This window comes from Cydia pomonella, chromosome 26 (genome assembly GCF_033807575.1).
Source record: "Cydia pomonella isolate Wapato2018A chromosome 26, ilCydPomo1, whole genome shotgun sequence".
Taxonomy (NCBI): domain Eukaryota; kingdom Metazoa; phylum Arthropoda; class Insecta; order Lepidoptera; family Tortricidae; genus Cydia; species Cydia pomonella.
The window spans coordinates 5506280-5534262 of record NC_084728.1 but is presented as its reverse complement, the minus strand read 5'-3'; the positions used below and the strand labels follow the sequence as shown (position 1 = coordinate 5534262).

General features: G+C 38.1%; 1 protein-coding gene and 1 non-coding gene across 3 annotated transcripts in view; both read right to left on the bottom strand.

The window, feature by feature from the left end:
- The window catches only part of LOC133531951 (LIM and SH3 domain protein Lasp), a 45375-nt gene that overhangs the window by 14669 nt on the left and 2723 nt on the right, over positions 1-27983 (bottom strand). For both annotated transcript variants that reach the window (XM_061870402.1, XM_061870401.1), the window contains exon 2: positions 3688-3782. In XM_061870402.1, coding sequence (XP_061726386.1) covers positions 3688-3782 — 95 coding nt within the window. The remainder of the gene's footprint in view (positions 1-3687; positions 3783-27983) is intronic.
- Trnav-uac (transfer RNA valine (anticodon UAC)) lies at positions 20303-20375 on the bottom strand. The gene has a single exon. It is a non-coding gene; the product is annotated as a tRNA-Val (tRNA).

The window sequence follows — 27983 nt, the reverse complement described above, 5'->3', positions numbered from 1 at the left end:
TTACAGAAGAAACATCAGTAATAAGATACGAGTAAAAATACAAATAAACAATGCATATTTGCCATACCGGCGATGATTTCCTTCCAACTGACTACGTCAATATATGAATCACGAAAAGTTTGATACGAAATTATTCAAGTATGTTACCTATTCGTGATTCGTGACTGACTGACGTACGTAATTATAAGAGGAAAATGGCGCCGTTGTTATAGTCATGTATAGTTGTACTGTGCCGTTATCGTAAACGTTGTCAGTTTTGTATAGGGAATGTTCTCGCACAACGTTCTCAATTCACTATAGGAAATATTCTCGTGCGTGAACGTGAATGTTCTCGAGAACGGCATAACTATACCTACAAATCCATCAGTCTCACGGGCGGCTCGGTCAAAATTATTTTACAAGTTTCACGGGTCAACTGAAAATCTGGTTCGTTTGACTTGAGTTGTACCGTTTTGGAGGACGTTCTCCCTGTTGTATGGGGAATGTTCTCGCTCGAGAATATTTCCCAGTCAATTGAGAACTTTTTCGAGAACGCCGAGAACGGCACAACTATCCTTTCGCCATATATTATGCTGTATAAGTGGCATCCTTTTTTGGGACACCGTGTTGAATGTATTCTTCTAGTTGAGAGTTAAGGTTTTGACTTTACATTTTCACTTTTTTGTATAGGGCGATAGTGTCAGCACTAGAAATGTCGGAAATAATTTTTACTTTCATTTTATACGAAATATCATTTGATATTTACCACTAGCTTTTCGGTGAAGGAAAACATCGTGAGGAAACCTGCACACATCTGCGAAGAAATCCAAAGGTGTATGTGAAGTCCCCAATCCGCATTGGGCTAGCGTGGGGACTATAGCCCGAGCCCTCTTGCACATGAGAGGAGGCCTGTGCCCAGCAGTGGGACATATATAGGCTGAATTATTATTATTTTATTTTTTATAAATCAAGTCTAAAATGCAAACAAAAAGGGGCACCTTGTAAGCATTAATTACTAAAAAACAAAATGTGACCAGTATTTATTGAACTTGAATGTAGTATAGTTAAACACCTATAAAGTATTAACCAAATATGTACATTATTACGTAATCTACCTGATTGCTACTACTGTGTCACCTTTTAGTAGCCATACATGTTTGTACAATGAGTATAATTATGATGCAAATTACAAATTACTGAGGACACTTCCTCAAATACTTATTTAGTAAAGCAACAGAGTTATTACATTTAAAATTAACACCTAGAGGAAATTTGTTTAAACTGTGACTTAACAAGTTGGGTTGACGATTCACGGATCTTTTGTATTATGAGTTCTGCATTTCCTGCTACCCAAAGGTTGTCTGGAAGAGATCGGTTTTTCGGGGGTGAAAAATCGATTTTGCTAGGTTTTATCTCTGGGAAAACGCACATTTTTGAGTTTTTACATTTTTTTCGCTCCCAGATATCATAGTCGCTATTCTGAACTAGAACTGAACAAAGGACAGTAAATTAATTTTGGATTAAGTAAGCAGAAACGTCTGTAAATGATACTACAAACTTAAAAAAAATTGCTCAGTTGGCACAGCGATAGGCTAGTGATACCTACAGTGTCGTGAGTTCGAGTCTGGCTCGAGACTATGAATATACCACTTTTCATATATTTTAATTTTAAGGACAGTAAGTAAGAAATAATCATGGCTTATAGATCATGAAACAACAACGTACCTAATTCATCAAATGTACCTATTCCTAATTAAGTCACCTAAGTTTAGCAGCGATTTTTCTGACATCAGGCCGCGTAGCCAACGTTACAATCGTTAACTCCGTAGCGTAGCGTAGCCATCTCTCTATAACTCTTCCATATTAGTGCGACTGTGACAGTTGCGTTTCGTTCGCCACGGAGCGTGAACGATATGGCTACGCGGACAGGGGCCTCTATTTTACTGCCCTTGAGGAAAAAGTATGCCAATTACGCTCCGGTTTACCCATCACAGGCGATTTCCAGCGGCAAAACTATTTTAAGACGTTAAGCTGCTTATCAAGCAGTCTTTTCACTCGCACGAGTGTTCCGAAGGTTCACAGGCAGTATAGCATGCGTAAACTGTAGGGGGCAACTGTAGGGGGGGGGGGGGGGGGGATAGAGCCCCTTGTTTATTGACACGAAAAGCATATGCGTTGTGAAAAAGCCTACCACGAACACCAAAGGTCGCAAATTTCGGGCATGTTTCTCTTTTACTCCACTAAGGCGTAATTAGACTGACAGAGATAGTTGCTCGTAATTTACGTATTCATTGCATGACTCGCTCCTAAGTTTGAGAGAGACAACGCTATCCGTGTATCATAGCGATATTCCGTCGCACGTTGGAGCGACGACGTGCGAATCGGACGCAGTGTACCATGCCATTAACACGTTACTTAATTAATTACCTCTGCTTTCTTATTTCAACCTCCAGATAGTACTCGCCATAGTGGTGACCTCGACGTGACACTGGATAAGTGAATATGTTTGACACCACGCTAATGGTGTAGTGTAAGTAAAAAGCGGCCAAGTGCGAGTCGGACTCGCCCATGAAGGGTTCCGTACCATTTATGACGTATTAAAAAAACTACTTACTAGATCTGGTTCAAACCAATTTTCGGTGGAAGTTTGCATGGTAATGTATATCATATATTTTTTTTAGATTTTTCATTCTGTTATTTTAGAAGTTACGGGGGGGGGGACACACTTTTTACCACTTTGGAAGTGTCTCTCGCGCAAACTATTCAGTTTAGAAAACATGATATTAGAAACCTCAATATCATTTTTAAAGACCTATCCATAGATACCCCACACGTATGGGTTTGATGAATAAGATTTTTTGAGTTTCAGTTCTAAGTATGGGGAACCCCCAAAATTTATTGTTTTTTTTTTCTATTTTTGTGTAAACATCATAATGCGGTTCATAGAATACATCTACTTACCAAGTTTGAACAGTATAGCTTTTATAGTTTCGGAAAAAAGTGGCTGTGACAGAATCGGACAGACAGACGGACATGACGAATCTATAAGGGTTCCGTTTTTTGCCATTTGGCTACGGAACCCTAAAAAACCTGACTGGTTACTAAGTGTATTCATGCTTAGTTAGTACCCAGTCAGGTTTTTATTTGATTCAAAGTAGCAGCAGTGGCAGTAGTGTGATTGTCACAAGATAATGTGCTTGTGCTAATGAGACGTGTGAATTCTACGATGGCATCTGTAGAACATGTTATAACACTATTTACTGATACTGATTTCTAATTCGATACTGTAATTTCTAAGAATCTGCGGTAGGTACAGTCAACTGCAGAAATAGTTGACCCCCCTGAAAACAAATTTCTATGCAGGTGGGTCAGTTATCTCGGCAGCTGACTGTACGTACAGTCAGTGTCAAATTGATAGCGACGCCCACAGTAGCTGACGACATTGAACTCAGAATTTGAAATATAAGTGGATTGTCAAAGAAAACTTTGTAGCCACTTTTTGATATTTAACAAATTTAACACATATCAGTGAAAGAATAAGAATCAAAGTCAAATGGCGTTCTAAAAGTTGTAATCATGTGTCGAAAGATGGCAGTAAATTTACTGTGGCTACAAAGTTTTCTTTGACAATCCACCTCTATTTCAGATTATCTTTGATATGGGCCCTAGCCTGAAAATAAATGATACTTCGTTTGACTTGTTACTTACGCCTCGCAGTATGGCAGTTTGCCATATCCTTTGTATGTCCGCATGTTGAGCGTCATCCCGCATTCCTGGCATTTGAAACAGCCTTTGTGCCACGCCTGTCAACAAACAAACATAACATTTATTAATAATAACAAAAAATATACATTTAGTTTCGATGTAGGATTTTAGTCTCAAGAGATAAAATTCTCTCAAACTGATAAAGGATTTTTATATTAAAGGAAAAATTTAATAAGTTCACGGCGTCGGGCTAGACTCGAATTGATAGTACCTTTCTCAATATAACTTGGGACTCTAGTACAGTCAGCATCAAAAGTAGCGGATGAAACAACGCGCCAAAAGTATCTGATATTCCGTATAACTTTTCCAAATGTTGATAATTTCCTAAAATTCGCGTTCAGAAATATATCTTTTACAGTCCTAGTTGTTCTATATTAAAGACATTACTTTTTGTTAAGCTGTTACAGAATGGTAGATACTTATGAAGCGTTATTTAATCCGCTATTTTTGATGCTGACTGTACCGTCAATATAACATTCTTTCGGTAGATGTCGCTATCGCTATTCGTTCGCTCCCTAAGGATGCCTTTCGACCAGAGATGTGCTATACTATGTTTTCATACATTTGAAACGTAACTGTAGATGGAGCTGCGTTTCCAATGTATGAAAACATAGCATAGCAAGCATAGCACATCTCTGGTCGAAAGGCACCCTAAAGCCCAACGCCATGCTGTACGCAACGCCAAACGCTCCGCTTCGAGCGCCCACCCAGGCTTTACACTTAGCGCCACTTGTACCATCCCACTAACAATACAATACAATACAATACAAACACTCTTTATTGTACACTTCAATAAAAACAATACAGAGAGAAAACAGCATCAGAAGTAGAGGTAAATAATAGGCGGTCTTATCGCTAAAAAGATCTCTTCCAGACAGTCTTTAGGAAGCGGAAATCGATAAATTTACACAATGTTAGTAAAAGTGTTGCATGAACATCTAGTGAGTATTACATTCTGTTGATGAACATAGTTTTGCCCTAGTCTCAGCTGCAATTATATAGTAGCTGCCAGACTAATAACTATAGACTCCGTTTTATAAAGCATTTACGAAGCACCACACATATAATATGCGGTATAAATTAGTATGAGAGCGCCAATGTGTGGTGACCGCGAGTTGTATATATGTTGCATTGCATCTAATGGGTAACTTGTAACACGGACATTATACATATTTAAATAAATAAATAAATAAAATAAAAAATATTATAGGACATTATTACACAAATTGACTAAGTCCCACAGTAAGCTCAATAAGGCTTAAAAATCCAACAAACAATTGAAAACTATGGCATTTCGAATATCGATCGTCCAAGATAGTACTTGCGTTTTGAAGCAAATGTATAAACTTTAAACTCATATTAAACACTAATCAACATGTAAACAGGCCCTAAGGCAAGTGTACACGCTCGTCTTTATTTATCGGAGTTAATTAGAATACCGGTTTCTTTAAGAAAGTTACTTAATTTAAGCTCTAACGGACTGTAAAATTAACGGAAATAAAAAAAATACACGGTGTATATTAAAGGAGAGTCCAAATAACATCCTAAGAGTGTTTGCTGAGAGATGGGACTCACCGATGCTTCAAAGTTGGATCAGTATGCACTCCAGTGTTGTAAATTATAACTGGTAAGGCACTCCGGATAACTTAATGTTAATGTAAATTTATTATTCATTAAATGAATTATTTGTGTTTTTAATTTAAATAATTTGACAAATGTGAATATATATCGGTATAATTGAAATTATTATAGAATTTTATTTATTTCATTTTTAATTTTATTGTTTAGTTTGCATTGTATTGAGTTTTAATTAATTTGTTGCATTTCTCTAGTCAAAATAATTGATTTTTTTACTTGTTTTTAATTGTTTAATTGCCTTAAGTTTTAATAAAATTTGACTGATGTTAATGATAATATAATAATTTGTTGTGTTGTATTTTATCTCATTATGAGTTGGTTCATACGGTTTTGTCATAGCCCTAAGTAGGCGCCTAGTCATTAATTTGCATGTTAGTTCATCCTGTAATTGTAGTCTTTAACATTATTTTAATAAGTTACTTAAGTTACTAACACATAGTTATATGGGTTACACGTGTCTTATGCCTAAATAAATGATAATTTAATTGAATTAATTTAATATTGCATACTTATGTACTGTAAGTGGTCTGTGGTGGCCGCATACCAGAGTGATTATCGCAATGAGCGCATTATGACACTATGTCATGCATGATGCTATTCACTAAATATTTGTCTAAGTTCACTATATAACCTACATTGTCAAATATATTTCTTGTTCAAATCCAGCAGATTTTGTCAAGTTGATACATTTGTCTAAGTTCACTATACGCTGCTGCGGGCTGAATATCTATATATTCATCCCGTAAAATATTGCAGGTGACTAAATAAACACCCTGTATAATCTACTTTGTGACATATATTTGTTGCTCAAATGCAAATTTTTCAAAAGTCATATTACCACCAACCGTTAGAATGTAATCAGATATTTTTGTTCAGTTTCTTAAAATTCCTACCTCGCACACCCAAACAGTGAAATGAATTGCCGCTCGCGGTATTTTCGGATCGATATGTCCTTCAAACCTTCAATAATAGAGCGTAACTCCCATCTGAATTACGTAACCTACTTACAACCCCTCTGGTGTATGTTGCAGGTGTCCATGGGCGACGGTAATTGTTTACCATCAGCAGATTCGTCTGATAGTTTGCCTCGTGTATCATAAAAAACCATGTATAGTCTGTCAAGCAAAGGGCAACACTCAAAAAGCAGTATTACGTTGGTATTGCGCTAAGAGAAGCAGCAATGTACATCGAAACCAAAACATGTAAGTATCATAACCTCAAATTTTATAAATATTTACGATCAACGAGCGTGATTGTATATTGTAGGCACCTTGACTTTGCTTAAGTTCATACACAAGCTTATTTAATATATTGGTATTTAATTGTGACGGCATATTATCTTGAAATAGCAACGATTCAAAATGTAAACAAACATGATGGCTGTCATTCACTATCCACATTCCACAGATAAAACACAGATGAAGATGACACGCAATTTTGGAATTATTCGAAAACAGTGTAGGTAACCCGTGATTTTAAAATTTTCTGCCTTTTGCTACTGACAAGATTTGCTTGACCAAGTATAAGTACCAACATATTTGAAAAAGGCTGTAGAGCATTGACGTATATCTAAGGACGGGTCTTACCGGCACTAAGAATGGTGTTAGTTCAGTGGTGTTTCTCACGAATTCGAGCCAATCGTGCAGTCTAGCGCAACTAGTTGAGTCCAATCGCGCGCGTGATGCGAACTCATCAACCAATCGCGTTGTGGCGTTAGACTGCACGATTGGTTTGAATTCGTGTGCGTGACACCGCTGTAGTGGCCCCATTCTTATTGCCGGTAAGGCCCGTCCTTAGGTATATGTCAATGCTGAAGAGTGTAGGTGTCCGGTCACCTGACCTAGCTGAGGGTCGTTGTATTATGTATTATAAAAATACATATGGAATACCAAATATAGAATAGGTAATAAAGTCGGTCAAGATCCCTTGCCGTTGAATGCACGACTTATAATACATTACCAATGATCTGTTCACTATACAAAACTCGACCATGTTCTAGATACACTGGGCGTCATAAAATATGAAGGAGGCCACTGATTACCAGTTCGCCGGACGATATCGGCCTGTCAGTTATTCGCAAAAGCTGACAATCGCGAATAACTGACAGGCCGATATCGTCCGGCGAACTGGTAATCTGTGGGCCCCTTTAAATGACACCAACATCGGTAATTAGCGGCCTCTTGAATGTGCTAAACGCATTGACATATATATCTAACTAAGGACGGGCCTTACAGACAATAAGAATGGGGCCAGCACAGCGGTGTCCCGCACACGAATTCGAGCCAATCGTGCAGTCTAGCGCCGCAACGCGATTGGTTGATGAGTTTGCACCACGCGCGCGATTGGTCGCAACTAGTTCCGTTAGACTGCATAATTGGCTCGAATTCGTGAATGACACCACTGAACTAGCTCCATTCTTAGTGTGCGTAAGGCCCGTCCTTAGATATATGTCAATGGCTAAACGTAAGGGCGGACAGGAAAATATGACAAACTGCATTCAGGAGATACGGTGATTGGTTATGTACAGTAACGGACTTTAGTTGCTGATCCATTTAGGGTTCAAGCTTAGTTGGTTGTCAATACTAACGATATGAAATGTCCAATGTTAAGTACCTAAACCCCGAAATGGCTCAACAAGTGACTTTACCTTAGAATATATTGTTGCAAAAGCAAATAATTTACGCAACGACACATTCATTCTTAATTAAATACTTCTAATGACCCTTTTCATCTCTCCTGTTCGGAAAGTGTGATTTTCATGAGCAGATAGCCGGGTGGAAATGGAAAGTACTATGTTTCATACATAAATCACGCAAAAAACGTTATTTTGGTGTTACTTTGATAGAAAAATATTACGTTTTTTGCGTGCTTTCTGTATGAAACATAGTTTTTTTATCAATTTAGCGCAAACTAATATTCGAAACTAGAGAGATGCGTGCATATTTATATAGTAATAGTGTGTAATGACTTACGCAATCGTTTTTTGTATGGAAATCGAACCACCTTAAATAAAACGCTTTCTTGCTTAAGATGTGTTTTTGACGCGGCCCCCTCAGAATTTTTTGTGGTATTCCTGTAGTAGATACTTTAAACGTCTGTATCATCTCAAAGAAAGTGCCATGGCACATTTGATATTTTACAACTTTCGGTAATGAAAAGGGCAATGAAAAAAGTTCACATTATCCGGTGCGATTGTTCGCGTTTCTTATCTAACCATTCGTTATAATCTGGTTATCTTCCCAATACCGAGCTGGGTAACTGTAACTGTTGTTAGCCCGGTGGCACCGTCTACGGTTATACTGCACTAGAGTACCAATGTATGTATGTAAACACTTTATTATACATAAGACTGGTTAAGACACAATACATACATACATACTGAGTACATACCGAATAATGTCGTTCTTAGATATTTCCCTCGGTGGGGAACGGGAACGGACGATGCGACTCATGGGACCCGTTTGGTATTTAAAATTTTCGATAACGAAAAGGGCAATGAAAGAAGTTCACATTATCCGGTGCGATTATTTACGTTTCTTATCTAACCATTAATTGTAGGTAATCTAGTTATCTTCCCAATACCGAGCTGTGTAACTGTAACTGTTGTTAGGCCGGTGGCACTGTCTGCACTGTTGCCAAGGGTTGCCATACGCCCCGGATATACGGACGGACTGTCACCGTATTCAAGCATCGCGTCCCGTATTTTTACCTATCCCGTTTTTGTCCCGTATATTACTTCTTCTTCACTACCACTGACTTCTTCAATACCGCTGTAGAATAGGTACATAAATGGTACAAAATCATTTCTATAGTATAACCAGTTTCCCATATACCCCATTGTCTCATATCAGTTCCGAATAATTATGGTAACCCTATAGAGACTGAACAGAGTTATCTGCTTGAAGGATAACTTTGTGAGGGAGCCTGTATAGTATACACCCGGCTGCAAAATAACATGCCCTCTTTATGAATGAATTCCATTAATTCATAATGTGTCCATGCAATTTTGTGTGGTGTAAATCCGCATTGGGCTAGTGTGGAAACTATCCAGCCTAAGCAACCTGGGCTGCCGGGGGGCGCCGGGCGGCGCCGGGCGGCATGGTAGAATGTTCCCGATCCCATTACGTCCCCCATATGGCAATGCGCGCGGGTAACAAACGGTGTGGGTTTAGTGTGTAGGACTTCTCAACCGTTTCTCACTAAGGTGGAAACGGATGGGAGATGGAAATAACACCCGAGTCACCCGATGCCTCCCTAGGCACAGGGGGTATGGATAACAGCATTACCTATATCGTTGAAAAAAATAGTTTGGAAACTATAGCCTAAACCCTCTTTTGAGATGGGGATAAGATGCAAAGTACAGAGAAAATAACGCTGTGCCGTGTTCAGGCAATTGAATTATGCACATGGTTGCGAAATATTTAATGATTTGTCATTTGTTGCAGCATGGTCACTTTCGTTGAAATGAACAAAAATACATAATATCCAATTTAACTTATCTTTTAAGTCCGACAGGTTTTATATTGAATGGAAATATTTTTCTTATATATGTCGTCAGCCGATCATAAGATCAGGCAGACCGTAATGCTCCTGGGTAATGCTGGTTTGACAGTAGTCATATTACACCGATAGATAGGTAGGATAGGTTCGTCAAACTGCCCATAATTCATCCTAATCCAGGGAACGAGACAAAGATTTTCACGATTCTGATATAGGAATTTCGCGATTTGCCTGATCTTATGATCGGCCACCGACATATATATTTAGAGCCATAGTTAACTCAATGCTCTGAATTCAGGGGGCCTACCGCGAAAATCGAAGTTCGTCAATTTTGCGGGCATTTTTCTTTGTCACTATAATTTGGTCCTAGTGAGAGTAAAACAGAAAGATCCCCGCAATTAGCGAATTTCGGTTTTCGCGGTAGGCCCCCAGATGTGTCTGCGGTAGTACAAATCGTACCGCAACTTTTAGATATGTGTCCACGCATGTAAGGGTGGACGAGAAGATCTTGGCGTCGTGGATGAGGTGAGTTAAATGACACTCGTAGTCCAATACATGCACGTATAATGATGAACTTTGGTGATACATAGGTGGTAAATATCACTGAATGTAAGCGGACGGGCACAACCGTCCGTCGCAAGATTGCTGAGAGAAAGCTGCTGCCGGCCCCACTTCTCCGCGCCCCGCATCATGCATTGCGTCGGCGACGGCTCCCGAAGATACCCGAACAAAGACGAGGCGTTAACAATATGACTACAAAGGTGAACGATACTCTCCATGTTTGGCGTAGTACCTCTAGTAACGCGTCATTTTAGTTTAAACTCCAGTTAACCACGTGCCGCCGGCCCCGCGACCTTAAGCCGCCATCTGTTAACCGGGCCACCGTGCAGTTACGGCACGGAATAAATAACTAAACCACCAACAGCAGAAAGGCCTTAAGGCAATTTTAGTACATTTCCAGCGGCATGAAATCGGTAAGTAAACTTGCAATTTTCTGACGTGTAAGAGCGATGCATTTGGGGGAAAACAAAGTTTGGAACTCTAAATTTTAAGCGCTTGATTTTGTTTCCTTCTTCATTCATAACATAAGTGAATTTGTATACTATCCCTACTAATATTACTTCTCATAAATGCGAAAGTAACTGTCTATTCCTCTTTACGCTTAAACCGCTGAACCGATTTAAATTAAATTTGGATTGGAGATAGCTTGAGCCCCAAGGAAGGACATAGGATAGTTTTTAATTATCATCTCACGCAGACGAGGTTGCGTGTCATAAATACACAAAATCGGCCTCTTCTGCCCCCGAAAGTAAAAGATACATGTATACTAAACCAGAACCAGGAGAACTGCAGTTGGCAATCGAAAACGGGATTTTAACCTCGACTTATTTGCGACGTTTATAAGACGTTTCGGTTTCGTGTGATATTAAGTCATTTTCCAAGTTAATGACGCATTTACAATGATTGCTCGGCAGTTATCGATGGCAGCTAGGTTGACGATCATCTGATTTAGATATTAGATATGAATCTAGAGCGTAGTGGGGTTGTTATAGTGGTATTATTGCGCTTTAGCGAAGTTCCTTCTATTTCTAGGAAAACCTTATCAATACAGCCGCTTTAATTAACATAGAAAAAGACGGGTAGTCTATCTCGGCGCGAGATGCTGTCGCGCCAATCATGTGCTAGGCCTACTGTTTTATGGTTGTAATAAAACTAGTCGTAACTCAAAGAATAGGTTAATGTCAATACGGGTAAGTGTGGAGTAGAGGCAAGTGTGGCTAGCCTTCATTGGGGCCTGTTTACACATTGATTAGTGTATATAGCAAGTTCATCCATTTAACCCTTGCGTTTTGAGGTAAATTGCAAGAACTTACAATTGGCTCTGTGCACGAGGATTTGAGAACTTCCTTTATAAACTTGGTCGAAATTCCTTAACAATATCTGAACACGCCTCTATTGTCAAGGCGTTAGAGTGCGTGTTCAGATATTTTTGAGCACCTCGGCCGCTCCGATATATCTGATGGCGACTGTACCATTACTACTTATTATGACGAACGAAACTAAATAGGTCAACTAAGGCCCTCAGTACACGGCGCGTAAGCGTATCGTAAAACGGTACGAGTACGAGACGCGTAGAGTTCTGGGCACCAAGCGTCACGTAAGCGTCGTGTAAGCTTTTTTCTTTTTTTTCTTGTTTTCCTTCTTCCTCCTTGACCTTTTTCCCATTTACTTGGGGTCGGCCTTTCTTGTCCTTTTCCTCCATAATATACGATTTTTGACTATTTCAGTACCTGTATTAACATCTTTCATGTCTTTTTCGACTGTCGTCAGCCAAGTGGCAGGAGGTCTTCCACTTCCTCGCTTGTGTGTCGGCATATTTAAGGCTAACTTGACCATATGATCTTCTGGGCGACGAAGAATATGCCCGTGCCACCGGAGATGGTCTTACTTTCTCATCAGATGAAGTTTTTTCATTCTTTGATTATGTCAGAAGTTTTGGTTTTTACGCGTGCATTACACTACGCCTGTCGTAATGACGACAGAAATCTCATACGCTACGCTATGATGACGCTTCGTGTGCGAACTTATTTGAAGTTGTTAGTGCTCGTAGCGCTCACGTTCTACGCGCGTATTACGATACGCTTACGCGTCTCTTAATTGCTCTTACGCTCCGTGTGATGAGGGCCTTAGTCGGAAACCCTACTTCCTCTAGTCATGCTGCATACGAGTATGATGTCATACACGTTTAAATTTAAACCACGTTATTGCTGCGTTTGAAATCGGCGTTTCCGGTGAGAATTGTATTGTTAAGACGTTTTTCTTGGAGTTAGTGGGTGCAAAATGTAAGTTTGTAGCATCATCCTGGACCTTTATCCCTATTTGGGGTCGGCATTCCTTATTGTCCTAAGCCTCCAGGTGGCACGATACCTAGTTAGGTTCTTGTCGATATTTTGTACTTTAAGGTATTTTTGGACAGTCGTCAACTAAGTGGCGGGGAGCCTTGCGCTTCCACGCTTCGTCGTCGGCAAGTTCAAGGTTGTTTTGACGATATGGTCTTCGGGTCGTCTTTGTATATGTCCGTACAATCTAAGGCGTTTTTCAATAACTTTCTCGTTAATAGGAGCGACTTTAAAGCTGCCTCTTTCGTTCTTTACTTTATCCATTACAGTGACGCCCGCCGAACATCTTAACATGCGCATTTCTGCAGAATGGGTAAATTTGTAGCGGTACAATTGTAAAAATAAAATAAGGAATTTAGCTTGTACAAATATCATTTTTGGTACTAGTTTTCTATGATTTTTGTATGAGACATATGTTAGTAGGTGAGGTCAGAAACCCTACTAAAGTGACGGTAAAAGTTTTTACGTAAAATAAAAGGTTTTTTAATACCAAAAATACAATGGCGATCTGAGGAGACCTCGGTTCGTAAAAACTGGATCTGTGAACCGGATCTGGCTAATCAGATAAATTTTGACTACCTACGAATAATTTGAATGAAACGACTCTATTTCTGGCAAATATTATGTAATATATGAAATGTATGTACTACCTACTCGCTCTATATGTGTATAATAATTTTGAGCGACGAAAACTATTCCCAGGCAGAAGTAGATATGTCGAAGGGCGATCTTAAGATTAGGCAGATCGTGAAACGTGAAAATCATTCTGTCGTCCCCTGAGTCGACGAAGCACCGCTTTGCGGGGCTCCTATTTCTGGACAGAGAAGAGACAGAAGACAGATTTTCCCTTCGGGCATCTGAAGCAACCTAACAACCTATCCTACCTATCTATTGGTTTAATGTGGTTACCGTCAAACATTACACAGGAACATTACGATCTGCCTGATCTTACGATCAGCCGCAGACAGATATATTATGTTACTTGAATGTTCGTAAGTCAGATTTCATATTAATTCAGCATATCGTTTTAAAATGAGCGCGTAACGCGATAGTATGTCGGCGATTGTTCGTATGACTTTTAAACACGAAAATCCACACCATCCATTAAGCAACTGGCACTAAACTAATTTAATTACTTTTATTTCTTCACACTAAGATATCAAATTAAGAATCGTCTAACAATATTCGGTACAATAGTGTGAACCAAAAATGTCCGAATGGCCTGCTTGTGCAATTTATTGCACTCAGTTAAGCAATGGTTAACTCGGCCATTGACGAATCCAGTTGAGTGTTAATTAGGTTTTTATATCATGGAAGTGGCAAACTGGGGTACGGCCCGTGTGATGGTAAGCGGCTAATAGACGCTAGAAACTTTAGTAGTTTGTTGGTTCAGTGTGAGCAATATTTAGTGTTGGCAGTAACTCTTTGAGTCCCGAGTCAAGTCCTTGATTGAGTCTTTTGAGCGCAACTTAAAAGGACTCGCTTCCGAATATAGATTCCGGCAATAATTTTATGGGTTTTGTCTCAATAAATACATACATACATATAATCACGCCTATTTCACCGAATGAGTTGTGGGGCAAAGTCACTACAGAGTGGGAGCCCGAAAACTCGAATCGGGGATCTGGCAGACCTCACCGGTGATGGCGGGATGAACTGGACTCCTTCTTGAAGGAGTGGCCAGATACAGCACTGAACAGAGATAAGTGGAGAGATTGGGGGGAGGCCTTTGCCCAGCAGTGGGATACGGCTCCAAATAATAATAACAATAATAATTTCCCGGAGGGGTAGGCAGAGACCACGGATTTCCACTTGCTACGATCCTGACATGCCTCTTTTGCTTCCTTCACTTTCATCTTCTTAACATTCCTCATACACGCTCGCCGGTTTAGGGTGCTCTTGACCTAAATAAATAAATAATATAGAAAATAGACGCCGTTTGTGTACCTAACCCAACAATTTTTTAATTTTTGCATAAGTATTACAGTTCTCTGAAAATAACTCAAGTCTCTACAGACTCAGGTCTCTAACAAGTTGAAAAGAACTTGAGTTACGAATAAGAATCTGAAAAACTGAGTCGAGTCAAAGCACAGGACTCAAAAACTCAAGTCTTAACCAACACTAGTAAATATTCCCACACCGCGCCTAAAAGCTTGCGCCTACATTTTATACGAAGACAGAAACATGTACCGTCAAATTACCCAAAATATACAAAAAACTCAGGCAAGGCCAAAAAAAACATTGGTATTGAATTGATACTTACTTAATTGCTTATTGGAATCGTGTACCATAGTTGCAATACTGGGCTAGTTGGGTAATATTACGGTAAGAAAACGCGAAACTTTGACCTAAGATGACCGACCCTACTGGAAACCTCGTGTTTAAATACCGTTTTGGTTCGAGCGGCGCCATCGCGCTCGGGCGACTAAACATAGAAACACCATGATTACGGATGGCGATGGGACAGAAACATGTAAGGAATCGCTAAACTTTGACCTAAGATGACCCTACTGGAAACCTCGTGTTTTCATACCGTTTCGGTTCGAGCGGCGCCTTTGCGCTCGGCCGACTAAACATAGAAACACCATGATTACAGAGAGCGATGGGACAATATGTTTAGAGCAACCTTGCTTATGTATGGACTCGCTTAAATTCTGACCTAAGATGCCCTACTGGAAATATGATTACGAATCGCAATATTAGGTCAAGATTTGTTTGAATTAAGAGGGGGCGTAAAGCCAGGAAATCTGAAGGAAACAAAAGATATGGCGTGCCATGCGAATCTTACGACATAAGAAATGGCAATCGCGCGGGTTTTTTAACTTTTATCCTAATTACTCAATATGCTTCTATTAAAAATTTTGCTCGTCAGATCAGATAATGTAAGATAGCTAATGATGTAGCCGAGATATCATTAGCTATTTTATATTAAAATTATATTGCTATGGTATGCAATAATTATAATTAGACGTGTTTTCGTGAATTTTTCCTATCGAGACAATTTTATCTTTTAAGGTGTTTTGGTTGGAGTCAGCTCTAGCAAATATAAGTATGTACTTAGTCCTGTTTACGTGTGATTTTTTCATGGCATTGGCCCTTGATTTAAAAAATCATTGTAAAAACTACATTCTTGCGTTTACCCCCTCTAAAGCGCGCGGTCGTTTATGGGTGTGCGGCAAACGCATACGATTAACGCTGCGTTTATCGCATAAAATAACCGCGAACTTTAAGTAGCTAAAATAAGCCATAGATCAGTTGCCGCATACAACAAAATGGATTGTAGGTTGCAGCAGTATCTAATAATGAAAATAATTACAAATTCTAGCATTAGACGTGATTATTATATTTTTTAAATAAACAGTAAACTACCCTAATACGATTTTGTAGAGCACATAATGTAGGTAAGTAGATTAATCATAATTGTGTCACCAATTGTCATACTTGATGATTTAATCTCATTCATTAGGCAAACCAGAAGAGTCTGCTGTGAAAAAGATTCAAATACAAGCATTAAATCTAAAATATTTGTGGATACTCTTTGTGCAAAAAGTGTCCATATTTACTCCCATATGCTCCCTGAATAGATTCCTAGTCAGTGTAACAGTATGTTAGTTTATACAACACTTCTATTTCAAGAAAAGTCTCAACAAGCACAAAAACTGTGGTGTATATATTCGTTGACCGCGCCCACGTCCTATTGGTTTAATAATTCAATTTGGAGCAGCGCCCGCGCCGGCATTGTTCAGCCGCGTGTTCTGATTGGCTGCGAGAGCTCACACCGGGGTTAACCAGTGTAATGTGACCTTGACATCGGTAGGGATAAAGATAAACCATTTTTTTATTGCGCGCCCCACCTTAGAGCAAGAGTACCTGCCTAATTTTATTGACGTACGCACACAAAACCAAACTACTCTCTAACCTAACCCACTTAATACTTACAATTTTCCGCGTAATGTGTCATTTATTTATTTATTTTAAACTTTATTGCACATAAAAAAAGAGTACAACAGGCGGACTTAATGCCAATAGGCATTCTCCACCAGTCAACCATAAGGTAAAACAGAGAAACTTCAAGGTGGGTACAGTGAGAATTAAACAAAAAAAAAACCGTAAATTTAAAGCGAAATAAAATTTCTAAATAAATACTATGTATGTTTCATTATACCTTATGACTATGAGTACATAAATATATACATATATATGGATAAACAAAGGATAGATACATATACATACAATTGCACGTGCGTTAAGGGTTACTTACCGACATTCCCACTACGCCTGCCTTAGCACGTGGTTATAAAGCAAACGTTTAAAAGTTAACTTGCTTGGAGCCTGTCTGATCGTCAGAGGGAGCGAATTCCAGAGACGGATTGCTTGTCATCGAAATCATGATATTCCCTTTTTAAGGTTCCGTACCAAAACGGGACCCTATTACTAAGACTCTGCTGTCCGTCCGTCTGCTGTTATAGCGGCAATAGAAATACATCATCTGTGAAAATTTCAACTGTCTAGCTATCACAGTTCATGAGATACAGCCTGGTGGCAGACGGACGGATAGCGAAGTCTTAGTAATAGGGTCCCGTTGGACCCTTTGGGTACGGAACCCTAAAAAGCAAGTAAAAATACCCGCTCGGTAAGCTATTGGAAATACACTTAAGAAACTAGTTCACACAACAATGACGACCGATAGTATACCTTATGTAGTCGCAATAAGGTTGTGAATAAGTTTACAGTAGGTACTCGTGAGACTACGTGTTTGGGAGTATCTTTATCTTTAATGACTTAATTATTTTTATAGATTATGATAGCGAAGTTCTAGCGTGGTAAGGCTTCCAAATCGGAGGTTAGAGGACTTATGTACGAAATATTACCTATATGATATTTGGGCATTTTCAATTTATCTTAACTTCGATTGTATGGTAGCGGGGTTTAGGCGGCGGGTTCGTAATTCGTATCCTTATTATTGCAAAGACAAGATACCACAGAAGTGTTTCTATTAGTATATTACGTCCATAACAGTGAACCTTAACCCGTTGTAATAAGGTACAATTTCATTTGAGGCTTTTTATGATGTTTGGTAAAATGGTTACCTTAATAATAGGTTTGAGTTTAATTATTTTTATAGGTTTACGTTATGTTACCCATACATTAGGCGTTATCTTGATTCTTTATGTATGGTTACTTTACTGTACTAGTGGAGAGACTAATTTACGATATTTAGTAGCGTTTTTTATCTTCAGCAACTTAATTATTTTTAAGTTACACTTATTTAGATATATTTTAATTTAGATTAGTTTTTACCATTTTGTTTTATTATGTGCTGTATGTTTCCCAATAAATAAAAAATTATTTCTAGTTACACTTAAAATCGGAATTAAACGCCTAGCTACTTTCTCGATGTTAAGTCTTAAAGATATATGCCATCATTGAAACGAGTAGGTAGACTAGGTATTTAGGAAATTGAGACGAATCTGTCACCGACAGTGACAGATTCATAAGACACAGAGATAGTTCGAGTTTCAGGGAAGGACGCAGGCGAAGATACGGGCATATTATTATAATCCCTGCCTTAAAGGAATGCTTTCTGGCATTAAGTCCGCCTTTTGTACGATAAGTTTTATTTTGTGCAATAAAGTTTCAATCATTAAATAAATAAAAGTTGTCTGGACGAGATTGCTCTTTAGCGATAAGCTTCTATGTTTAATTAATCAATTCTTTCCTCAAGTTTAATACTTGTATTTTTTATTGAGGTACGCGAATAAAATTATATCTATCCACCTGTATGTACGTATTAAATTCTTACTAGAGAGACCCGCCCGGCTTCGCACGGGTTACACAAAACCTTAACAAACACCTAAACCTTTCTAAGAATCACTCTATTGATTGGTGGAAACCGCATGAAAATCCGTTTAGTAGTTTTTGAGTTTATCACGAACACAGATAGACGCGGCGGGGGACTTTGTTTTATAAGGTGTAGTGATTTGATTACGTAACCACGTTTATTAAATATTCGGGTCTCTATCATGTCTACAAGCCACATTTTGCATGATTTTCACACATTTTCATCTAATTAATGAGTACACTAATTAGCTATAATTCTAGTTGCCTGATACAAAGAGCTATGTAGGTATATAATTATCGTATATACGGAAGGTTTTTTCAGAGCAATGGTAAACAGCTGTGAAAAAGGCATTCCATCTTTTTAGGGACGAGTTAACAATAAAGGCCGACAACTTTTCAAGGTGCGGAAAGTTTCAAAAAAGTTAGAAAAATTCTCGGAAGTTCATTTTGCGAAAAATTTCGATCCCCATACAAAAATATCAGTAGTTAGCGAAGTTTTTCAATGTGGACATTTTGGCATTTGGCGTCAAGAGCATCGCCAGGAAAGGCACGGGGGGCAGCTGCCCCCCCTAGCCTAGAGAATATTTTTTTTAAACTAAATGTATATCCCTCCCCCTCTCCTCCGCCATTTGCAATAGCAACTGCCCCCAATCAGCTGGGATGTCCTTGTCAGTAGTCATACTAGAAGTCTATTCACTTAGTCTTTTGAATCGTGAGTCGAATACTTCTGATACTCTTTTTACAATTTTCTCAAAAGGGTTTGAGACCTGTTTTTAATTAAATATAATTTGTAAGTGAAGGCAACGTTTCTTGTAAGTTGCAAACAATTTAAATATTCCTTTAATATACTACTACAGTTCCTAACTTTTCGTATGGCCTTGTCCCGTATCCGACCCAAACAAGTTGGACTGTAATTTATAATTTCAAAGTTACTAATTCAGTAACAATTTTTTGACAAGGCAAACGAAGGGTTAAGATACTCAAGTCTCTAACAAGTATAAAATAACTCTACTTTTTACATGAAATTCCGCCAAAGTAGCGCAAACTCAACTTTATATGTATATCAGTCTCTGTTATTATCGGGTCTCTAGTTATAATTATGGAGAACGCGTGTCCAGTGACAATTAAAATGGCGTGTGCAGTAGTTTTAAGTTTTTCTAGAAATATGTACTTTTGTACAGAGATGGTAGGAATTTTACACTTTAACTCAATGTCGTAAGGTTGAAAATCTAATTAAAATATTTTTACCGTCGCTACGTGCTTTGTTTAGTTAGATGATTCCTCTTTGTGATAAATTGAAATGAACACAACAGGTTTATTCATAAAACTTAACGTATTTGTAGTAAAAAATATTTATAGTAGGGACCTAGGGATGCAGATTATTTAATTAATTACTAAGATTATTCAAAACGATCTAAACAGGGTCGTGTTTAGAGTTTTTTGAACTCTTCACACGCTCAGCTACTTAAACTGCGGTTTGTGTACACAAAATAATATCAAATACAGACACTAAATATTTATACCTACCTACAACGTATCCACGAATTCCACGATATTACAATTAGTTTCGTATGTGCAAACAACAGCAATTTACGCTAAAAATTTCAAAAAATATATTAAAAATCATATATCGTAACAGCAAACACAAAACAAACAAAAATAAAAAACAAAAAGATATATGATTCCGGCCAGGATCGAACTGGCGGCCTTCTGCGTGTAAAGCAGATGTGATAACCACTACACCACGGAACCAGTTGGTACATCGACCGAAATTCGCGTTCAGTTGCCGTACGTGCGTGCAATGAATGACGTAATACGAATTTTAGTGATATAAAAGTTATTTAGGTATTGTATTCGCAGTATCGTGCAGGCCATTGTTATTTTGTAATGTAGTGAGACTAGTTCATAATATTCAATACAGACTTTTAACACTGATTATTTTGTCAGAGTGGGTATAAGATATAATATTTTGTTCCCTAGAGGCTGGGTCGACCCTTCGTCTGGGACGCCACGTGCGTGGATACCCTCGCGCCTCAGCAGAGGTCCCTGGAAGATGGGACCTCTGCTGAGGCTGGCGCTGCTGCCAATGCGGCCGAGCTTCTCAAACGGCGCAAATATGCCATTGACACCGGCTGCATGTTTTAGCCGTTTTGGACTGAGACGCTTGGGCCGTGGGATCAAGGCGCGCACAGCATTTATAAAGAGTTAGCCAAGCGCCTAATAGACGCAACGGGTGTCCGGAAGGCTGGAGCATATCTCGCCAAACGCATTGGCGTTGCCGTTCAGCGCGGCAACGCCGCCAGCCTTCTGGGCACCCTACCCGAGCGGCACAGACCTGGGGCTAATTTTCTATTTGTAGGCTTTTATTTTTTTAGGTAGTTTTAGTTTAATTTTTTTAGTTCTTAGTTTAATTTATTTTAACCTTTTCTCCTGCTATTAAAGTATTATTTATTCATATAAGATACACAAATAATAACGATACTTAGGTATTAATAGTCCATTGTTTTAAACTGAAAAGTGCTACATAATTGTTTTTAATTTATTTTATTTTATTTCTAAGTTACGTAAAGTTTTTTGCTGCCCACCGTTTTATGGTGGGCAACAAATAACCCGACCAAATTACGTAGGTTATTTTTGGTATGTTCAGGAATGTTAAAGCGTGTTTTTAATTTTGTTGCATTGCGTATGTTCTATCCGTCACGGGTGCACGCGTATAGCACATCTATACGATCCTACCATCTATGGCGAATGGCCATGCCAAATTCCTCGTTATAAGCGTCCTTCATTAACAGTTTTTCTGTTAACTGTACATACAAGCTAGTCCATCTAGAAGCCTAGCTCTTGCATGATGATGATTAATGACATCGTATTAACCAGCATCTAATAATTAGGCGTTTGAAAAAGGTGTGAAGCCGTTCGCGAGTTTCTTTCGCGTAATCGACAGTCATTAGAGTCGAGAAAGTAATAGCGCTTTTTGTATCAGTTACAGATCACTTACCGATCTGACATATAGAGTGATACACGCAAAAATCTAAGCCACCCAAAAGCCATTTAGTTTCCGACTAACAGCGAGTAAGGGATAATATAATACAATCACGGGTCTGCCTGAAAACCAGCGTTGTAGTAAATACACTGCAAAATTATGCTGGGGCAAGCTCCTATTTAACACACATGAATATTAAATTTCTCCTTTAGATTTGCAACTCAATTTATTAGTTTTTAAGTCTACATTTTGTATTAAATGTCACTGTCTGTTAACTCTGCCATTTCGTGTGATGTTGAATAAAAAATATGTCTATGTCAAAAAAGACTGCTGTCTCATACTTCTCGGTGAAACACATATCAATGTTTCCTATGAAACAGCAGATTCCATAATAACAGTTGTTCAATATGACTAAAGAGAATTGATTGTAATAGAGAGGTAAAGTCTAAGAAAAAACGTGCCCGTTAGTTTGACATCCAAAACAGATGCCTGTACTGCGCCATGTTTTGCGGTCACCGAATTGTCAAACGTCAACTTTTGAAAATCGAGAGTTACCGCAAAATGTATGGAACTGTACAGCGCCATCTCATTTAACTGTCAGTTCCGAAGAACGAAATTGTCTTAGAATTTACGCATCTTAATCAATGTATTTTCTTCTCAAAAATATGGTCAAATAAAACAAAACCAGTACGTATAAGAATCGGAAATAATGGATATTATGTTATTTAAATTCTAAGGTGCAATTTGTATTGAAACGATAAATAAATAAGTGTGAAAGTCTTTATAGGAATTTTACAAGTAAAAGAGCACCTAGTGCACTTCGTAAACACTATATTATCGCGGAGTCTGTATCAAGTAATCTTCGTTATAAGACCATTCATGGATGACTAGGCGGAGATCTGAGATAACGATTTGTATGAGGTACTTACTCTAGGAGTCCCGGCAAGCTCAGCCGAATTTCACCTCCCATACAAACGGAGTTTAGTTCTCATTTTAAAACTACATGTCGGATTGTAATAAAACTTTGCACATACAATGACACGATGTATATCTAGACCTGTAAATCAGTTTATATAGCTCCAGTTTATACGTCAAACGAAATAGAGCAAGTTTTGTATGAAAATCTGTCGCTGTATTTTTTTAACTATGATATCTGAAGCTACATAATACTAATTACAGAACTAGATGATTTGTTAGCTGTATGTCCAATAAGTTCGTCCAAATCGTATTTCGTGCATTCGTCTACTACGCAGTTCGTCCATAATATGACGCATCCATTTCGCGATTCGTCAATACGCAGTTCGTCCATTTCGCGATTTGTCACTTCGCATTTCGTCCACTTCGCGATTCGTCACTAATGGAGTTCGTCCATTTCGTGATTCGTTATACCTTATCCTATTGCAAGTACAAAGTTTCAGAGTAATCTAGCTACTCGTTTAAGAGCGTAACTACGTTTGCATGTTTCTATGGAGAACCGAGCTTGCTGGGGACCTTTAATGGTAGAGTTTAGAATGGATTTTAATGTTGAAACGCAGAAGTACTTTTTAGTCTTCCACTAATGCCCCATTTAAACGGATCAAGAACTTGCATGCGATTTTCGGTACATTGCGAGCGGTATTTGCAGTACTTTGTACTGAATATATTGTTTTGTAGGTACACTGAAGTTAGCAATGTAACGAAAATCGCATCAAGTTCTTGAACGGTCTAAATGGGCTTTACAACATTGAATTATATTTCGTCACTTCATTTTTCACACAAATCGACCTAATCCCATAGTGAGCTCAGCAAGGCTTGTGTTGTGGATACTAAACGGCAATATTGTATATAAGTAAGTGATAGATCAATACTTAAATATATGGACATAGAAAATATCCATAAACAAAATATCTTTTTGGATCCAAAGAAGAGGAAGGAAGTGTCACAATTATTTTATTTCCATTCCGTTACCATTTTTCACACTCGTTGTATGACGGCAACGAAAGGGGAAGAACGTAAAAAGTATTGATAATTGACACTTTTTTTCTCCTTAGGTTCGAAGGAGCTCGCGAGTCTGAGTAGAAACATCATAAAAAAACCGGAGGGTTCTGTACTTTTTAGTATTTGTTGTTCTAGCGGCAAGGGCTTGTACACAAATCACGCGAGGTTTTTCTGCTTTTAACACAAATAAATACCCAAATGGTAAGGGACTGGGACCTTGTGCTTCGTAGGCAGGATAACAACCGACTAGGTTAGGGAGCCGTTTCAGCCGTTATTAGCTACTATCTAAAACCTACATGAACTTACATCACAGCATCTAAGCAGAATGTCACTAGACTGGCTTCTTAAGTAACACTAGGACAGAGTTACATCACAAGATATCTTGTATTATTACTTGCTGTTACTGCATATGTTGAGAAAAACAGAAAAAGTGGAGCCAAAACCGAACAGACCGGTACCCAATGGGCGGCAAACAACACCAAAGAAGACATCTATTAAAATAGGAGGATGATCTTAAACAAAGGTGGGCTTGAAAATGTAGGAGAGTGGCCCATGTGGCACTTACAGTGGAAAGAGTTAAGAGAGTTAAGAGATATACTCTAGCTAGTCTCATACTCTGGGTTACATGGCTTAAGAGGAATTCCTAGTTGCGATTTTTCCATACAAACGCTCTCGACTGATTCCTCCCTGGATTTTTAACCTAGAGCAGTGATTTTTTCAAATAAGATCAATATCATCAATATCTGTGCCGCTATGTTTTGCTTTTTTGGATTATTTTATTTTGAAGAAAGATACAGCGCCTCGAAAATCGCAAAAACGGCTAAATTGAATTGGCTGTAAAAAAAGGCACAGTATACAAATATGACAAAAAATATCCAAAAAATCAAAACATAGCGGCATAGATTATTTCTTCCTCTTGCAATTTCCAAAATTTCATAATGATTAGTTGCGTTTTGGAGGAGGAAACAGTCGAGAGCGAAACCTCGATTTTTGAGTTTTTTGCGAGTGAATTTCGGTCCGAGCTGCAGTTGTCCTTATCGCACGAATTGGAGGCGGAGACAGTTTCTAAATATACGTACACAGAAGGAATAGTGATGGGCATAACATCCTTATTAGGGATTGCAGAACCGGTACTGTTTTAAAGAACCGGGATTTCTCGGTACTTTCGGAACTGGTCTAATTATTTCATTATTTTAAATAAAACGACAGCATTTTGCGATTTGACCACCTTTCGTATTATAATTTAATAATCACATTTTCTTTTATTACGTAGTAGGCATTTTTTTAGAAATATAGTATTTTACATTGCTCACACTTGTGCGTCACAAGTAAAAGATAACTACTTTGATGTTTGCCACTAGATAGCAAATTTAATAAAATTACATTGACGAGGGGATTTATATATAAGTATCGCAGTCGTATTGTATAATCCGCCGTATTACATTACGGCTAGCCGATATCAAAATAAGGGCCATTTTGAAATGCGGCGGTTCAACGATTAAGGTATGTTGGGTAAATACCGGATGCGGGTGAAGAACGTAGGACATTCATTTCCCCCTAATTTGGCTTTATTTTTTAATGTTAGCAACATTGTGTAAGACGCCATTTCATTGCGCCTCGACTGTCAGTGTCCCCGCGTCGCTCAGGGAGTCGGGCTTGTGCTATGTGCAATCACAGAGAGCAAGGTAAATTTCGCGAATTCTTCCTTCTATCCGATCTTCGCTCTGTAATTTATTTTGCGTATTGTGATGAAACTGTGTTTGTTTTTGTAATTGTGTTAACAGACCTAGCACTGCTGTAGACCGATCCGATATCCGATCTTGACCCTTCCAGGTAAAGATCGGACCAGAAACAATCAGATCTTTACCTATTTAAAAAACAGCAGTGATTATCAAACTTTAAATTTTCTTCAATTTACCTACTGACCTTAATTATCACATTTATTGTTTTCTTGATCACACTTTCGGACCATTATTTTTATCCAGTACCACTACCAGCGCGACGGTTACTGACAATGTAATTTTTTTAATTTCCGCAACCCAAAGGTTGCCTTTTAGCGATAAGACCGCATGTTGTTTACCTGTGCTTATGTGTATGTTTTATTTGTACTGTTTTCTTTTATTGAGGTGTGCAATAAAGAGTATTTATATTGTATAGGGATGATGATACATGTTGAAAATAACAAAAACGAGTAAATTAGATAGCAAATGAGCAATTTTTCGCAATAAAGTACCTACACATACGGATGCATATGTAGATGTGCACGCATACATACATTGCTAGTTTCGGATACAAAATAAAGATAGGGCTTCGAAATTAGTTTCCTTAAAATGCTTCAAGAGGGCTCTCTTTTCCTATATATTTACTTTACTCTTTACATACGATCCTTACATTTTATAAAAAAAAAGATTGTATATAAACTATATATATATATATATATATATATATATATATATATATATATATATATATATATATATATATATACATAATTGCAAAATTAAACCAACAAAATCGCAATTTTAATTATTTTCCATACTTCAAGATGGGCTCTCAGTGACCTTGACCTTTTTAAAGAACTACTTAGTCTTTTTGATTTCTAAGTTTGATTCTTATTTTTTTGGCGACCTTCATTAAAAATGACTGGGCACGATTATTTTTTATTTTGATTTTTGTCCCTCCTACTTAAGTACTTAATATCTTCCAGTACATTCCATTCAATAAACAATACATTTACACTTTCCCTAAACCTGTACAGTTCATGAAATCTTAAATTGTCAAAACTACGCAACGTATCTATTATTTTAGTGGTTTTTTTTATTTATTACTTCGGGTAAACCTTACAATAAGAGGTTTCTTAGGACATTGTTTACTTATCAAATTGCCTTATGACATAGGTATAAAAGTTTGAGAGCCACAGTTTTACCAATTTTTGTATCCGGGTTAAGATCGGATACAAAAGGGTAGACACCGGACCTATTTCTTTGTGATACCTTATTCTCTTTCCATTAGAAGCAACTTTTTTTCACCATCCAATGTTCTCCCTTGATGGCAAAACACTCGTTACCCTAAAAAAAAGTATGTCTCATCTTTACACAGGTACAAAACTAAAACCGTTCTATATTGAAGATTACCAAAATTCAGGCCGAATCTACGGTTATTATTTAACGATTCGCTACGCAAGAATCTGTCACGTGTTGAGATCTCGAAAAAACATTTTTTCACGAGTTCTCTCAATTGGTCCCAAAATTGTCCGGCATTATCCCAACATACTTTACCCAGATTGTCATTGCGATACGTTCTTCAATAAGGCGGCCCAAGTTTAGCCCCATCGTACTACAAGTTAAATAGATTGTAGTTTAACCATAGGTATATTTATACCTACTTACAAAATTTCACAACACACCATGATCACTCCCAACTTACTGATACGGATAGGTACAGTCAAGTGTAAAAATATGGGTGTACACATCTTACTCAAAAATATGTCCCATAGCATCTTATTCCAGTGTAATAAGAGCGTAGTACCATATTTATGAGACGATTCTTTCGATACATATTTTTGCACTTGACTGTACGACGACAACCGAAGCTGAGACATCATTCTTTTTTGCAGTTTTTACCTATATGGTAATTAATATCAATCAATCATTTATTATTTCATCATCATAGGTGTAAAATACATTTAGTACAGGTGATAGGGTGTTTGGTATTAGGGTGTAATAGATACAGTATAATATAAAAATGAAAAACAATATTACGTGGTAACAACAAAAACAACTTGCGTCGGGCAGCGCAGAATAAATTCCGTCTGGCTCGCGGGCGATGTCGACGGAACAGCGAGCGCACGAGTCTCGCGTCTGTGTGCGCGCACTCACACTTAGATAGCTCCGGCTCCCGCCCACCGCAGCGCGACAGAAACATAGCTTCAAAAATTCGAGATTTGAAAAGTTGCTCAGCTAGGAATTGCTCTTAAAGATAGATAGATAGTTAATGCAGATAAATACAAATATTGTGTTTTTTTTATTTTAATGCCCCAAAAACACAGCTTAAGCTTAAAAGACAGCTGTGGCTCCTTTAGGTGGCATAGATCATTTTAGAGTTGTTGGAATTATATCTGTCTGCACATCCATGCATATCTGTGATATTCTCTTAGGGGAGTTTGCCTTGCAAAGGAGTTAGAAACATGTGTCTGTGTTTAGTGCGGTTTTGTTAATCAAGAGAATAGTCTATCACTTTTCTGTCATTTCTACTATTCTATGTATTTTAACTCTCTAGATAGCTTTTAATTTTGTCAGGGGTTTAAAATGTAGAAGGTATTACATAACCCTCATCCATGTCATCACAATTATTGTTCCAATTCCACAGTCATCAGTCTATCAAGCTGTGTTGGAAGTCCC